The sequence below is a fragment of the Vicia villosa genome, linkage group LG7 (assembly GCF_029867415.1).
Source record: "Vicia villosa cultivar HV-30 ecotype Madison, WI linkage group LG7, Vvil1.0, whole genome shotgun sequence".
Lineage (NCBI taxonomy): Eukaryota > Viridiplantae > Streptophyta > Magnoliopsida > Fabales > Fabaceae > Vicia > Vicia villosa.
In genome coordinates this window covers 80,741,071-80,756,850 of record NC_081186.1, presented here as the reverse complement: position 1 = coordinate 80,756,850, position 15,780 = coordinate 80,741,071, and the positions used below count along the sequence as shown (strand labels likewise).

Genomic DNA, 15,780 nt, shown 5'->3' with positions numbered 1-15,780 from the left:
TTTATACTAAAATATTTAATTATGGTATTAAATAAAGAGTTATATTGATTTAATTTTATTGGATAGAACAACCTTGCTTTATATAAAAAGTTATGTAATCAATTCCTTCTTTAATTATAGATTTTGTATTTAATAAATTAATATTATTAAATTTCATTTATTTTGATTTACCAAAAATCACATTAATTCTTATTTATCATTATTCTCATTAATCTCATTCATTGGTACTTGGCATTTACATGGCCTATGTGGCTTGTGTCTAAACTAAATAGATAAATATATCTATCTACTATGTGAAATATAGGATGTGACAATAGTAAGAGAAGTCTAAACTAAATAGATAAATATATCTATGTACTATGTGAAGAGTAGGTTGTGACAATAGTAAGATAAGTGCCAACAATAATTTTTTAAAATGAAACAAAAATTGTAAACTGTATTTCCTACAAAATAAAATAAAATAGGAAGAACATGAGATTTTACTTATTTTATATGCAATAGAAAATTATCAATTCAACTAAACAACATTCAGTGTCTAAATAAAATCAAATATCACATAGTTTTCAATGCATTGATAAAATACACGTTGTGTGTGATTGTGTCGGGTATTGACTTAATTATTTTTTTGAAAATATTCAATGTCATTCAACAAGTAAGTCAATATTTTCAGAGTTGGTTTTTCTCATCAATAACAACATCAAAACAAAACTCGTGCTTCTCTCGACATAAGTTGTGGAATCAACAACCTTTTCAATATAGAACAAAAAATTAGATATGACAGCAATCTTTTAATTTCTTTTATAGAGAACTCAAGCAACTTGACTGCAATCTTCTAATCTATACACAATACCCATCTATATTAATGAAATTTTGTATCGAATAACACCCAAGTGCTTATTCTTCATATAAAAAACTAACTTAAAATTAATATTATATGTTGTCAACTTTGCTGCAAAGACACCAAATGAGTAACTCTTGACAGTTCCTGTCTTGACCAAGCAAGGTAGCTGGTGGGTGCATATTAGTTCCCATACCAAGTCTCTTCCTAGTCTTCTTTGCTATGAAAAGTTGATCAGCTTAAAAACAGAATAAAAGAACAAATATTAATTTGCCGATGATTGATAACAAATTCTTTTTCCAGCCTGCATAAGTCCAAAAAAAATTTATGATTGATGAAAAAATGCTACTCTTCATAAATGCTACTCTTCACAAAATGTAAAATAATCAGCTTATAATCTACTGCACTGAAAAGATGAATATAAAGGTGTTACCTTTGAAAGAGTCGGGGACTGAAGAGATGGAAGATTCATTGAGGGAAGATGAGTAACTCCTTCGCTGCCGCCATGGACGACAAAGGCGTTGCCTTTGACGGAAATTTTTTTGATTTTGTGTTTGTAAACAGAAGCTTGAGTTTGGAGAGATGTGGTGAGGAAGAAAATGGTTAGGAGAGTAGTTATAGGAGATATGGATCTCCTCATGCCTTTTGTCTCCAGCCACCTCTCATGTGCAATGTTTGACCATTGAATTTAAATAAAGTGGCTTATATTCTTTTTACTTTTCCTTTCTCTCTCTCTTGTCATTAGAAGAATCTAAAGGTTTAGATTAAAGCAGAAATGAGTAGAAGGACACATTGAGCTGCAGAGAATCCAAATGCAGTTATGGGAGACATTTTTAAGAGAGGGAGAGAGGGAGAGAGAAAAGTTGAATATATAGGGTGAAATAATGTCGTTGATAGTAGGGTTTATGAAAAAATGGTGAGCTTTAATGGAGATAAGATACAATTGGGGAATTTGAAACCCATCGTTTTGTATTCTCGAAACAATTGAATTTTGGTTTCTGGAGAGTCTGTTGAGTTGAAGGATATGCGATGGATAGAGAAGTTGTCCCCTTATTTACGTTATGTTTAGAAACCACATTATTAGGGAGAGAAGATGAAAAGTTTAGGATTTTTAGTGTTTAATATTATAACCATTCAATTTAAAAAAATAAATCGGACATAATATATATATATATATATATATATATATATATATATATATATATATATATATATATATATATATTTTGTGGAAAGTTGCAAAAAAAATTATAGAAAAAACTAATAATAATATTAATAATAATAATAATAATAATATGAATAATAGTAATAATAATAGTAATAATAATAATTGTGATAAAAGTAATAATAATAGTAATAATAATAATTGTGATAAAAGTAATAATAATAATAATAATAATAATAATAATAATAATATAGATAAGAAAATTGAATGAAACTATGAACATAAAATGTGGTGTAGTGGAAAATGGTTATTGCTTATAAGCTAATTGGGTTGGATTCAAATCTTGACAAAAGTTTTAGACTGTTTTTTCAGAATTTTAATGAATTTGAAGATGAATGCCTATGACTCAACGCCACGCCTTTAACAAAAATTGGACGGAGATCTTTTTGAATAATTAAAGAACCACTAAGGAACTTTTTAAAGATAAGGGAACAAAATGGACCCGTGTTAAACTTAAGGGACTAAAAAGGGTAGTTAGCCTAGTTGACGCTATTAACAAAAATTGGACCGTGACCTTTTTGAACAATTAAACGATCACTTTAGAACTTTTTAAAGATAAGGGACTAGAATGAAACTTTTTAAAGATAAGGGACCAGAATAAAACACGTGATAAACTTAAGGAATAAAAAAGTGTATTTAACATATTTTTTAAATGAAAGCGCACAACATCTCTATGTTTCAATTTTTTGTTTAAGGTACATTAGTTTGAAAAATATGTGGAAAAGGTGGTTATTATGAAATTTTATTTGAAAATGTTATTTGCATAAAAATTTCAATTGTTTACTCATATAAATATATAATAAGATAATGCTGTAAATTATTATTCATTAAAAATTTCACGCCTTACATGTCAATAATTTAAAATTATTTATAGAGTTGTGAATTTCATATTCTATTTAAGTAATTCAATTTTAGTGGATATGCACGAGTTCAAATACTAATTTGTTCTATTTTAGTTTTTAAAATATATCATTTCCTAATTTTAATTTTCTCTATTCTAATCAAATAAATAACATACTATGACCTATCATCAAACTACACTCAGTTAGCTCTTATCAAGCTCTATGAAATTCAAGTTATATTCTCACGGTTGTTTTCATCTCATAAAATAATGATATGGTTTTTCTTCTCGGTAAGGATTAAGAATTCCAAATATAGAAAATATTCTTTAGTTAAATCAATTATTTAAACTTGCAATGCATTGAGTACAAGTGTTTTTAAGAAAAATAAACCTTTTATGTTTACAATAGTCAATTATTTTAATTTTCACTTCATTTAATAAAAATATTTAATAAACAAAATATATCATTTTAAACTCTTAACTAGTGTCTCTCAGCCACTCGTTAGCATTACCAAAAAAACTGACGCATGTATGGAGGAGTGTGCATAGGTGTCAACCGAAGAACGAGTTCATGTATGAATTTAGTTTTTCGGTGTGTGAAAGTTAATACACTTTCTCCATTTCAACATGTCCACCAGAACATGGAATGCAATGATGAGGTGGTGAAGATGATAGTTCCATCATCCCAGCCACAAACTCAACACACCATTGTTGAAGTGTCCGGCGACGGAGAGAAACAATACTGTTTTCCGGAAGAGATAGAGACTTTCTATGTCAAACTCCCCGACTTGTTAAACTCCTCTGGACTCACTCTCATGTCAGTGTTTCTGAATACATATTCTTGCCATTTTCTTTACTTCTCTTAACCTAAAAATTGCATGCATGCATAAAACTCATGTCTTTTTTCTGTTTCGTGCTTTCTTTCTTTCTATTGAGGACTTCGGTCGCTACCGAAATCGCATAACTGAAATGGTTTGTTATTGTTGTTCTTTATATGTTTAGTATAAAAAATCACTCATATATGTTTCCATTCAACTTGACAATTTAAATGTCCGAGAAACATCCTTTAACTTGTTCAAGTTTTACTTGGAGGTTGTTAGAAGAGGAGGTTATAAACAGGTACTTGTCAAGTTATATAAATAATCAAGTTTTTTAAAACCGCCGTGGTAACGTTACTACGGTCGTGTAAAGGCTTTTGCATTTTCAGTTGGTACGATTATTGCAAATTACTTTCCTTTTTTCTTTAATACAATTTCAGTCGGTACGATTATTGCTTTTACTCCAAGATACCCTTCCCCCTTGAAACTATGAATAACCTCCACTGCATCATTTTTCCAAAGCATTATAAGCCCTCCCGATAAACCAATAGAATTAAAATAAGAAAAACCAATATTCGTGTTACTCCACATACTTTGCGCGCAATACTCTTGCATATTTGCTAACTTCGTTTCTTGAATCAAAAACACATCCGCCCCACCTTTTTTAATTAAAGAGCTAAGTCTTCTCCTTTTAAGAGCATTGGCTCCCCCCCTTATATTCAACATGCCAATAATCATAAACACCGATTCGAAGTCTCCATCCCTCCATCCTTAATCACGTTCTCTTTAAAGATAACCTCCTCCCTACCCACTACTCCCAAAGCAATAATAGACTCCTTCAATTTGCCTCCCCTATCATCTTCTATTAACCCCCACTGTTTTTTATTGTTCCTAGAAATTGCAGAATTTTCTGCATGATCCCCGTATAATAATTCAGTTCTCCCACTGCTAACTGCCAGCAAGTCAGAACAGGAGCTATAAATTATAGTCCCTTTCCTTTTGATCTTCCTGAATTTATTTGCAGCAGCTAAAAATTTGACAGAACCCAAATCTGAAATGCTTTTCATTCTAATCTTTTTTGATTTCCTGCCTAGAGCCACCTCCCTGCTACCGCCATTGTCCCTAGATAAAAAGTTACTGACAGGTTCAGCAATGGGCACCGCTAACCGCTTTGCTTCGAGAGACATGATCTAGCCAGATTCCTCAAAACGTTCCACTCCTCCAATAAAACTACTACGCCCTTAAAAAGCCGCTGCTCCAGACTCAGCAGCCGTAGAAGCAAAACACCGGCCCAATAAAACAGTCCCTAGATTGTCAATGCCATCGGAGCCAAGAACTGCTACCTTCGGTTTCACAGCCAACACAGCCCTATCGTAACGTCCCGAGTCGGAGTGACCGCTACCCAACGGAGAACAAGGTTGTTGAAGCGGTATAGCGGCAAGCAACAAAAGATTTGGAAATATTTATCCGGGATTTATCGTATCCACAGAGATTGGTGATACCGAACTGCCGTTCGACGGATTCTTAGCTCTTGAGTTTGGGTTAAATGGGTTTAAAGTAAACAGGAAAAATATAACATATGAACATAAAATAAATTCATTCTTGATAGAGAATAGCTTATCTGGTTTGAATCTAAACTACTCCTCACAAACTTAGATTTATCACTCCGCCGTACTCAATCTACAATACTCGTCAGAATCACCACATATCCCTCACATCAATGTCCATTTCTGCAACATCGACGGAAATTCAACTATATTGCTCTTTCGACGATGTCTCAACCGATCAAACAACACAGAGACATTAAACTCAGATATTATGTGGATGTTAACCGCAATCCTATGTCTAGAATCAAAAGCTAACAGATATCCCCCTAATCAAGATTTGTGATGTCTATGTCTACAACAAGACAAATCCAGAGCATTTAAACAAAAAGATCAAGGAAACACCGATTAAGATTTGTAAAGCAAATATATTATACAACTAGTACAAAGAGTAACATACATCCATGTGTTTAGAGTAAACTTACAAACAAACCCAACAAAAGTGGTTACAAAGAGAAGAGGAGGAGAAGAAAACCAAATCTTTCGCGATGTCAATCACGATCAATCGAGCTCCCGACCAAGAATCTTCCGATTACAAGCCACAAATGTTGTTTTCTAAGCTCAATCTACCAAAAATTGAAGGTTGATGAGTTGGGGTTCAAAAATACCCAAAACATACCTAAAAAAATATGATTTTACAACATATATACCAAAACTGAAGTCGCAGACCGCGCTAAGCGGGCTGTTTTTTATTGGTCTTAAGCCGCCAGACCGCGCTTAGCGCCAAAAACCCGCGCTAAGCGCCCAACTTTCTGCCAAACGGGTCAAAAATGCTCCCAGACCGCGCTTAGCGCGGTCAAGCCCGCTTAGCCCGCTCAACAGAACAACAAATCTTGTTTTGGTCATATCTTGAGAACCGTAACTCTGATTTGCCCGGTTCGAAGCGTTGGAAAGCTTATTTCATGCTCTATCTAACAATCAATAAATATCAATAAAATTGATGATTTCTATCATCCTTATTTTGAGCCTTGTCCGCCGATGAATTGGTAAAATTGCGTGTTTGCCGCCGTGTCTTCGACACTTTATTCTTCAAAGCTTCGAACACGCATAAATACCTACAAAAAGACAACAAAACTATCAAACGGTATACATTTACACGAAAATGTTACAAAACACAAATGATACAAATATACACAAAAACGGGGAATTATTCAAACGGTATTAACAAAAAGTATCGATAAGTGCCACTATTTACAAACACAAAATAACTACATTTTGGCACTTAACAACTCTCCCCAACTTGAATTTGTTTGTCCTCAAACAAGGCCAAACACTCAAATCGCAAAAGTAAAAATCCAAAGAATCAAGAATCAACAAAGTTTAGAAAAACGAAACAATTGTACAGTTCAAACAAAAACGTACGAACAAAGTAAATACTTACCACAATCCTACAACGAACATGAAAATGAAACGAATCCTAAGTACAAGAATCATACAAAACATTCTAAAACAAAACAAGCTCAATCACGAATCACGCCTAGCAACAATTCATCGGTAGATGAAAAACACCGAAAGGTGAGGACTTTGACACACACCCGACAAACTTGCAAACAATAGACAAAATTATGCGTTCATCCAAAAATAGTATTGAAAACGCAACGACACGAATCACAAGGGCTTTAAAGGTTGTAATGTGGCTCGGTTAACAAACAAGTGATAATTCCTAAAGCTAATCAAAACAAAAACTTGCCTAAACCTAAGGGAGTAATTACTTCCACAAAGTTTCAAACAATACAATTCCAATCCAACTTTCTTCTTCATCATACGTATCACACCAAACACAATACTTATTAGCACACTCTTATTCCAAACTCTTTTTGTTCTTTTCTTTTTCAAACTTTTTTCTCTCTTTTTTTTTCTTTTTCTTTTCTTTCTTTTTCACATGTTTTTTTTTTCTTTTTCTTTTATTTTCACAACCATGTACCAACCACATCATAAAGAGGCAAACATCCTCTCCCCAACTTGAATCCAACCACAATATACATTGAATACTCCCTACTTTCTAAGGCAAGGTAAGAATTCAAACTTTAAATCATAGTTGAGGGTTCAAGAAACAAAAGAATCAACATCCAAACACAATTGAAAACCAAACGCTCATAGACAAGCATTAAGCAAAAACAATATGGATATTGACAAAAAAAGCTCAAAGGGGGTTACTAATGCTCACACACTCACAAGGTGAATTGATATTTGGCTATGGTAGTTGTGCTCAAAATCAAACAAGTGCCTTGATCACTTTCGTGCATTCATAAAATCAATACAGACGAAAGATTAAACATAATAATATCCAGTTAAAACAAGAATTTTCGGTCACTCGCATATGTACACAATGGAAAGCCACCTCACATTTATGGTAAAAAGGGGGAACTAATGTGATTCAAGTCATGAACAAGTTATGCAAAAAGAATGAGTAATATGAAATTTGTACAAATGAAAAGTCTCATAAACATGTTAAGCTATAGAAAGCAATAAACGAGTACCTTGCTATGTACAAATTCGAACAATCATTACCGCATAATTGGCATGTTAAATCAATCAAAATTGAAGAATTACCAAATGCGACTTCAAGTAATCGAGCCAAAATTTGAGTCTAAACAACAACAAAAGAATTAAAATTATAACTATAAAATACAATACTATAAAGCCTTGGTGTAAGTGGGAAAAAGGCGAGCCGAGTGAACCATTGAAAAGAGTTCACTAGACAAAACTCCCAGGCCGCGCTAAGCGCGCTACACCAGAAAAACCAGAAAACCAGAATTTCCAATGCAACCTCCACTTAGCACCTACACTACTCATTTACAGAAAAAACAGAAAAATAAAACCGTTGGGGTGCCTCTCAACAAGCGCTCATTTTACGTCGTTAGCTCGGCGCCTTTTATTGTGCACGGTAGTAGATTTCTTCACGACACGCCAACGCTTTCGCCCAAACGTGAACCTAAAGAAAGTATCCTAACCACACACAAACAAACATTACAAAACAAGAGAATATACAACAATACGTAAACAACACGTATTTACAAACACGTAACGATAAGTAAAAATACTATTTTTACAAAAGTTTGGTGAAATTAACTAAACAAGTTGAAAAGTGAAGATTTGAAATTAAAGAAATATCCGAGTTCAACTTGTTTAATAAGTCCACCAAACAAAATTAAAACATGTATCTATACAATAGACTATACAAAAGTATACAAGTATAAGGAAATTCACAAATATACGATATTCACAAAACTCAAAAACAAAGAAACTATCGCAATGCGAATTCAATAAAAACACCAATCCCCGGCAACGGCGCCATTTTGTTGAAGCGGTATAGCGGCAAGCAACAAAAGATTTGGAAATATTTATCCGGGATTTATCGTATCCACAGAGATTGGTGATACCGAACTGCCGTTCGACGGATTCTTAGCTCTTGAGTTTGGGTTAAATGGGTTTAAAGTAAACAGGAAAAATATAACATATGAACATAAAATAAATTCATTCTTGATAGAGAATAGCTTATCTGGTTTGAATCTAAACTACTCCTCACAAACTTAGATTTATCACTCCGCCATACTCAATCTACAATACTCGTCAGAATCACCACATATCCCTCACATCAATGTCCATTTCTGCAACATCGACGGAAATTCAACTATATTGCTCTTTCAACGATGTCTCAACCGATCAAACAACACAGAGACATTAAACTCAGATATTATGTGGAGGTTAACCCCAATCCTATGACTAGAATCAAAAGCTAACAGATATCCCCCTAATCAAGATTTGTGATGTCTATGTCTACAACAACACAAATCCAGAGCATTTAAGCAAAAAGATCAAGGAAACACCGATTAAGATTTGTAAAGCAAATATATTATACAACTAGTACAAAGAGTAACAAACATCCATGTGTTTAGAGTAAACTTACAAACAAACCCAACAAAAGTGGTTACAAAGAGAAGAGGAGGAGAAGAAAACCAAATCTTTCGCGGTGTCAATCACGATCAATCGAGCTCCCGACCAAGAATCTTTCGATTACAAGCCATAATTGTTGTTTTCTAAGCTCAATCTACCAAAAATTGAAGGTTGATGAGTTGGGGTTCAAAAATACCCAAAACATACCTAAAAAATATGATTTTACAACATATATACCAAAACTGAAGTCGCAGACCGCGCTAAGCGGGCAGCTTTTTATTGGTCTTAAGCCGCCAGACCGCGCTTAGCGCCAAAAACCCGCGCTAAGCGCCCAACTTTCTGTCAAACGGGTTAAAAATGCTCTCAGACCGCGCTTAGCGCGGTCAAGCCCGCTTAGCCCGCTCAACAGAACAACAAATCTTGTTTTGGTCATATCTTGAGAACCTTAACTCCGATTTGCGCCCGGTTCGAAGCGTTGGAAAGCTTATTTCATGCTCTATCTAACAATGAATAAATATCAATAAAATTGATTATTTTTATCATCCTTATTTTGAGCCTTGTCCGCCGATGAATTGGTAAAATTGCGTGTTTGCCGCCGTGTCTTCGACACTTTATTCTTCAAAGCTTCGAACACGCATAAATACCTACAAAAAGACAACAAAACTATCAAACGGTATACATTTACACGAAAATGTAACAAAACACAAACGATACAAATATACACAAAAACGGGGAATTATTCAAACGGTATTAACAAAAAGTATCGATAAGTGCCACTATTTACAAACACAAAATAACTACATTTTGGCACTTAACAAAGGTTCCAACACAGAATTATTCACAACCGAACTGGAATGTCCCGTTTCAGAGCAACAAGTATTACTGGCAGCCAAAGAATTCCGGGGCGAGAATTCCTCGATGGGGTCAGAAGCTGAAGCCTTTTGATTGTCTTCCCTGTAATCATCCGAGCCAATAGACCAAACCTCCTCCGAATCCACGAAATCCGACGACAAAGAATCAGATATAGAAGAAGTTAGAGATACAGAATTACTAAACTGATATGCAGATTCTTCCACAACATATAGAGAAAAAGAACAGCCATCGATTTCGGTCAACACAGTTTGTCGCTGAACGAAGTCAAGTTTCACCTTCATCGTTATCCTAGCAAAATCAAAGCAGCTGCCTTCGCACGTGCTTCTGTCCAAGTTGATGAACGTTCCCAAAGAATTCGCCAACGACATGAAAAACTCAGAATTCCACGCGTAACAAGGAATTCCGAACACCCTAATCTTAACGATCCGCTCCGTGTCAACAACTTCCGGGGACCATTTTCTGATCACAGAAAACCACTTCTTCCAATTGGACAAACCATCCTCCATCAAAATCTCCAGAGCTCCTTGTTCCACCTCTTCGAGTAAGCATAAGTTTGGCCCTAACACTGACACCTTAATCGAATGGAAACCATCAGCATCCATCAGCGTTTGAATTCTATGTGTCGAGCCCGCTATCAGAACCTCTCCCACCATAGCATTTGCGAATCTGTTCCTATCTTCCTCCTTCGAAATGTGCCTCAACACTACTGCAGATTGATGTCTAGGAACACACGGAACAGAAGATGAAGTTGCACGACCTAATACTCCTGCCACCGCTCCTGCGTAAGACACCCCCTCCCTTCTATTTCTATTGTTGAATCGACCAGCTTCACGCTCCCTACGTTTAACCTCGACCAACCCATTACCTCCCCGCACCCTGTTCTGAAGCACCAAATCTCTACTCTTTATTCTGTCAAACCTTGCAATATTGGCATGGATCTTCTTCCCCTCCATAATGACGTTGTCTAACTTCACTGCCAAAATCCTCGCATCTTCCACCTCCACGAATCTTGCGAAACCAAATTTCTTTCCGAACTTATTTCTTCTAGGTGAAATTGACACTTCGACCACTTCCCCTATGCACCCAAACAACTCGAAGAACTCCTTGGCCGTGTACCTGTCCGGAAAAGCAGAGAAGTAGAAAGAGACTACATTTTCCTCCCTTCCACGCTTCAGCTTGAAATCCAAAGGGAAAGAGTCCCAAACTGGCGCTCTTCGAACACCCTGGTATCTCCTGATCTCCGTCCATCCATCTGGACGTTGCCGGAAGCCGTCGCGCATGGAAGAAGAAACCCTAAATCCCCAAATCGCCCTCCCTTGATTAGAGCGACTTTTTTTATCAAAAACTTATTTTGATTTTGGGTTTATGCTTTTACCTTTGTCAAGTTATATAAATAATCAAGTTTTTTAAAACCGCCGTGGTAACGTTACTACGGTCGTGTAACGGCTTTTGCAATTTCAGTTGGTACGATTATTGCAAATTACTTCAATTTTTTCTTTAATATAAAAATGGTGATGCTGATTTCGGTATCGGCACCTGCCCACTTGTTCAAACAGTTTCTTAAAACCCTTCATATGATTCTATTTATTCATATGTTCATTTCCCATATAACTGCATGATTCATATCTCAATCCAAATATGAATTATTTGTCTTGGATGTTCAAATTGAATGGATTGAATTCACTTGAATGTTTCCAGGTTGGTAAACAAAAGCAATGGGGTGAAGTTGTTTCAGCTCTAAAACTGGAAGGAAGCAATGCAAAGTTACCATCTCAAATTAAAAAGCTCTATGCAAATCTTCTATACAAATTTGAGAAAATTTACTTCTACCGGTTTCGAGCAACTCAAACTGCAACAGACACCACTATAGGTTAAACTAAAAGAATAATTTCTGCTTATTTTAACTTGTTTCTTTTTGATATTAAATTGAAATTAATAAGGTTCCAACATATATTATTTACAAATGCAGCATTACATGAAGGGCTTCTACAAGCACCCTCCAATGACAAAGAAAAGAAGAAGTCGCCAGGTGTTCCAAGGGGAGCTAATGGATATCAAATATTCCTCAAGCACGAATGTGCCCGATTAAAAGCTGTCGTCAGGACATATATGGCAAAGCAATCCTGCACGCGGCTGTCAAAGGATGGAATAATTTGTCAGTCATTGATAAACAGGTACAAAAATGAAATAGACACAACAATGTCCAAAGGTTTAATGTTTTTGTTTCGAAATTACCACTTGTAAATACTTTTTCATGTAGCCATATGTGGAGGAAAGCAAGAAGCTAAAGGAAGCAATGATCATTGACAATAATAAACATAAGACCACTCAAGATCTTAAGGGGAAAGAAAAGATGCCTAGTATTTATGGTGATTACTACTGTGTAACTCCGCAGCCTCGAGCAAATTACTCTTATGGTAACAATGCAGCAGTGGAGATGGCTTTTAAGATTACAGAAAAAACATCAATGGATCCCTGCTTCTTCCTATGTGATTTGGATGCTTATCGTTCGGTAGATTTACCAACCGTGATACCAATTGAAGAATCCAAATGACTAAACTAGTTATTCGGTAAATCTTTTTTGGTTTTTGAGGCAATGCTTTGCCTATGCATCTAACGCTAAGCTTCTATGTATATATTGTTTTGAAACAGCAGCAACTAATGTTTGCACTAGTATGTATATAAACCAAATGTATATAAAGAAGTGTTGTTTATTTTGTTGTACTATTCTAATTTAGATTCATCTCATTGATCTCATAGATCTCAAGAGAATCATGGTAAATATTCAAGATTCTAACATGGTATCAAATGAGCCTTGTACCGGTATCTTCTCCGGTGTCACCAAGTTTAACCAGTCATCAAAGCTCACAAACTCCTTACAAATTTTTAACAAAATCCAATTTAGTTTTATAGGTCAGCATCATACTTGTTGTATTGCAGACTTTTCACTTGCTTCATTTTGAATGATTTTCATTCCTCAACTTATTTTGTACTATATTTTCAGCTTCACCTGTTTTCATACAAGTCATAAGTTGTTTTCAAAAAAAAATTGAAAATATACTAAGATAAGTTTTTTTTCTAGAGTCTCTCAAATTATATATCATAATTTATGTGTACATATGTTTTAAAACCCAAATCAAAGAGCCTTGATTAAGATTATTAAATTTTATCAAAACTCTCTTTTAGCAGTTGATAGTTAAGCAAATGTGACCCAAAATAATATTGGACTAGACTCGTGTTTTTGTGGAAGTTACATCGCCGAATTTTTCTCATTCCTATATTAACCCAATATATATAATTTCATTTTTATTATAAACTAAATAAAACTATATAAAGATCAAATTAAAGATAGGAAGAGAAGAGAACAACCATCATAGTATTATATTCTTATCAAGGATGAACTTTACATTGTAACATGAGTCTTATTTATAGGACCCAAGGGATGTAGGAAATTAAGTACATTAAAGTGGAATAGGAAGATGAAGAATAAGAAGAGGGATGGACATCCACTAGTATAAATGTTTATAACACTCCCCCTTGGATGTCCATTGAGGATATGCCTCGTTAAAACCTTACTAGAAAAAACCCAGTGGGAAAAAATCTAGTGAAGGAAAAAGAGTACAATATCCTTTCATTTCCCCCCCTCAGTTGAACAGTCATTTCTTCGATGAAGACCAATCTTGTGTACTAGTTGATTAAAAATTCTGCTTGGGAGTGACTTTGTGAAAAGGTCTGCAAGGTTATCACATGAACAGATTTGTTGGATGCTTATATCACCGTTCTTTTGGAGATCATGAGTAAAGAAGAACTTTGGGGAAATGTGTTTTGTCCGGTCTCCTTTAATGTAACCATCTTTCAATTGAGCGATACATGCGGTATTATCTTCATATATGATCGTTGTATTTAATTTTTCAAAAGATAAACCACAAGTATTCTTGATGTGCTGAATTAAGGATCTCAACCAAACACATTCTCGACTTGCCTCATGTAATGCTAAAAGTTCTGCATGATTAGATGATGTTGCTGCTATGGTTTGTTTCACCGAATAAACAAAAATAATTCTTTCATGCTTTTAATCCTTTGACACAATTAAATTTATTTGTGCATTATCCATCAAAATTGGAATCATTGTAAAGCCACATGTGTTATCCACAACCTCAACAACATCAACCCATCTTACTTAAAGTTGAGTTGCTACCTGAGAATATTTTTTTTATATAATATTCTTTAACATACATCAATTCTATGATAAATAAAATTAGAATAAAATTACATAATCTTAACCATAAAATTACAAAAAAAAAAAAAACATTGATTAATAAAATTACAAAATTTTAAATGTCCTAATATGATTATATTTACTGAATATCATAAAAAAATAAAAACAATAATCTCCTCCAAATCATACCTGAGAGCGTCGTGCTGAAAACGTATTATAAACTAAATGAAACTATATAGAGATCAAAAGAAAGGAAGAGAAGAGAACAACCATCATAGTATTATATTCTTATCAAGGATGAACTTTACATTGTAACATGAGTCTTATTTATAGGACCCAAGGGATGTAGGAAATTAAGTACATTAAAGTGGAATAGGAAGATGAAGAATAAGAAGAGGGATGGACATCCACTAGTATAAATGTTTATAACAATTTTGTTATTTGAAACATGAATGATTTGAAGAGATTGTTGGGTTTTCCTGTGCATGAATGGTTTAATAACTAACTGAATGAGTAGTATTCTCTACCTTTAAATCTTTAGGATGTTTTTGTTGGTGTCAATGTGTATACCATTTAAATGTACTGTGTCATTATGTGTTACAGCAATTCTATGTGTACACTAAAGTGTACACCTACACCGTATTGGTGTATGTATAGACGGCACTGTTCATGCACGGACGGTACTATTCACCGTCAGTACATGAACAGTGCAATATTATATTAATATTTTTATGTTTTTTATTTATTTTTTTAAATTTTTATTTTTATTTTTAAAAAAAATATTTGACAATACCTGCAGATTTACTTCTGGATTTACCTGCATCTGAAATTACCTGCGAATTTACCTAAATTCGTATGTAAATTCGCAAGTAAATCCGCAGGTATTGTCAAATTCGTAGGTAAATCTGCAAATAAATCCGCAGGTATTGTCAAATCCGTAGGTAAATCCGCAAGTAAAATTCGCAGGTATTATCAAATCCGTAGGTAAATCCGGAAATAAATCCGCATGTATTGTCAAATATTTTTTAAAAAAAACATAAAAAAAATTAAAAAAAAAATTTTAAAAAAAATGTAAAAAAAAAAATAATTAATATAATATTGCACTGTTCATGTACGAACGGTGAATAGTATCGTCCATACATGAACAGTGACGTCCGTACATACGGCGTAGGTGTACACTTTGGTGTATAAATAGCATTATTGTTATGTGTTATTCACTTCGTAGTGTGAATTTTTTTTGAAGTTCAAATAAAATTAATCAATTTTTATTTGTAGGAGGGAAATGAAAACGCCATAAACTATGTGGCGGTTATGGTTATCTTATTAGCAGTAATTTATTTTTGTCTGCACATATAAAGGATGCAATTCTGTACTGTTTTTTCAAGTGTATTTTTGGAGATACATCTTCGAACTAAATTAAAAAAAATTCAGAGACATATCTCTTAACTAAATTTTAATTAAAAAA

At 34.1% G+C, this 15,780-nt stretch overlaps 1 protein-coding gene across 1 annotated transcript; it reads right to left on the bottom strand.

The window, feature by feature from the left end:
* Positions 1–10,020: 10,020 nt before the first annotated feature.
* Positions 10,021–11,376, bottom strand: LOC131619461 (uncharacterized). The gene has a single exon (XM_058890551.1). The coding sequence runs from the start codon at positions 11,374–11,376 to the stop codon at positions 10,021–10,023; it is 1,356 nt and encodes a 451-aa protein (XP_058746534.1).
* Between the last annotated feature and the right edge of the window lie 4,404 nt (positions 11,377–15,780).

Excerpts from the sequence above, each read along its gene's own strand:
- LOC131619461 (XM_058890551.1), bottom strand. The coding sequence starts at position 11,376 with ATGCGCGACGGCTTCCGGCAACGTCCAGATGGATGGACGGAGATCAGG.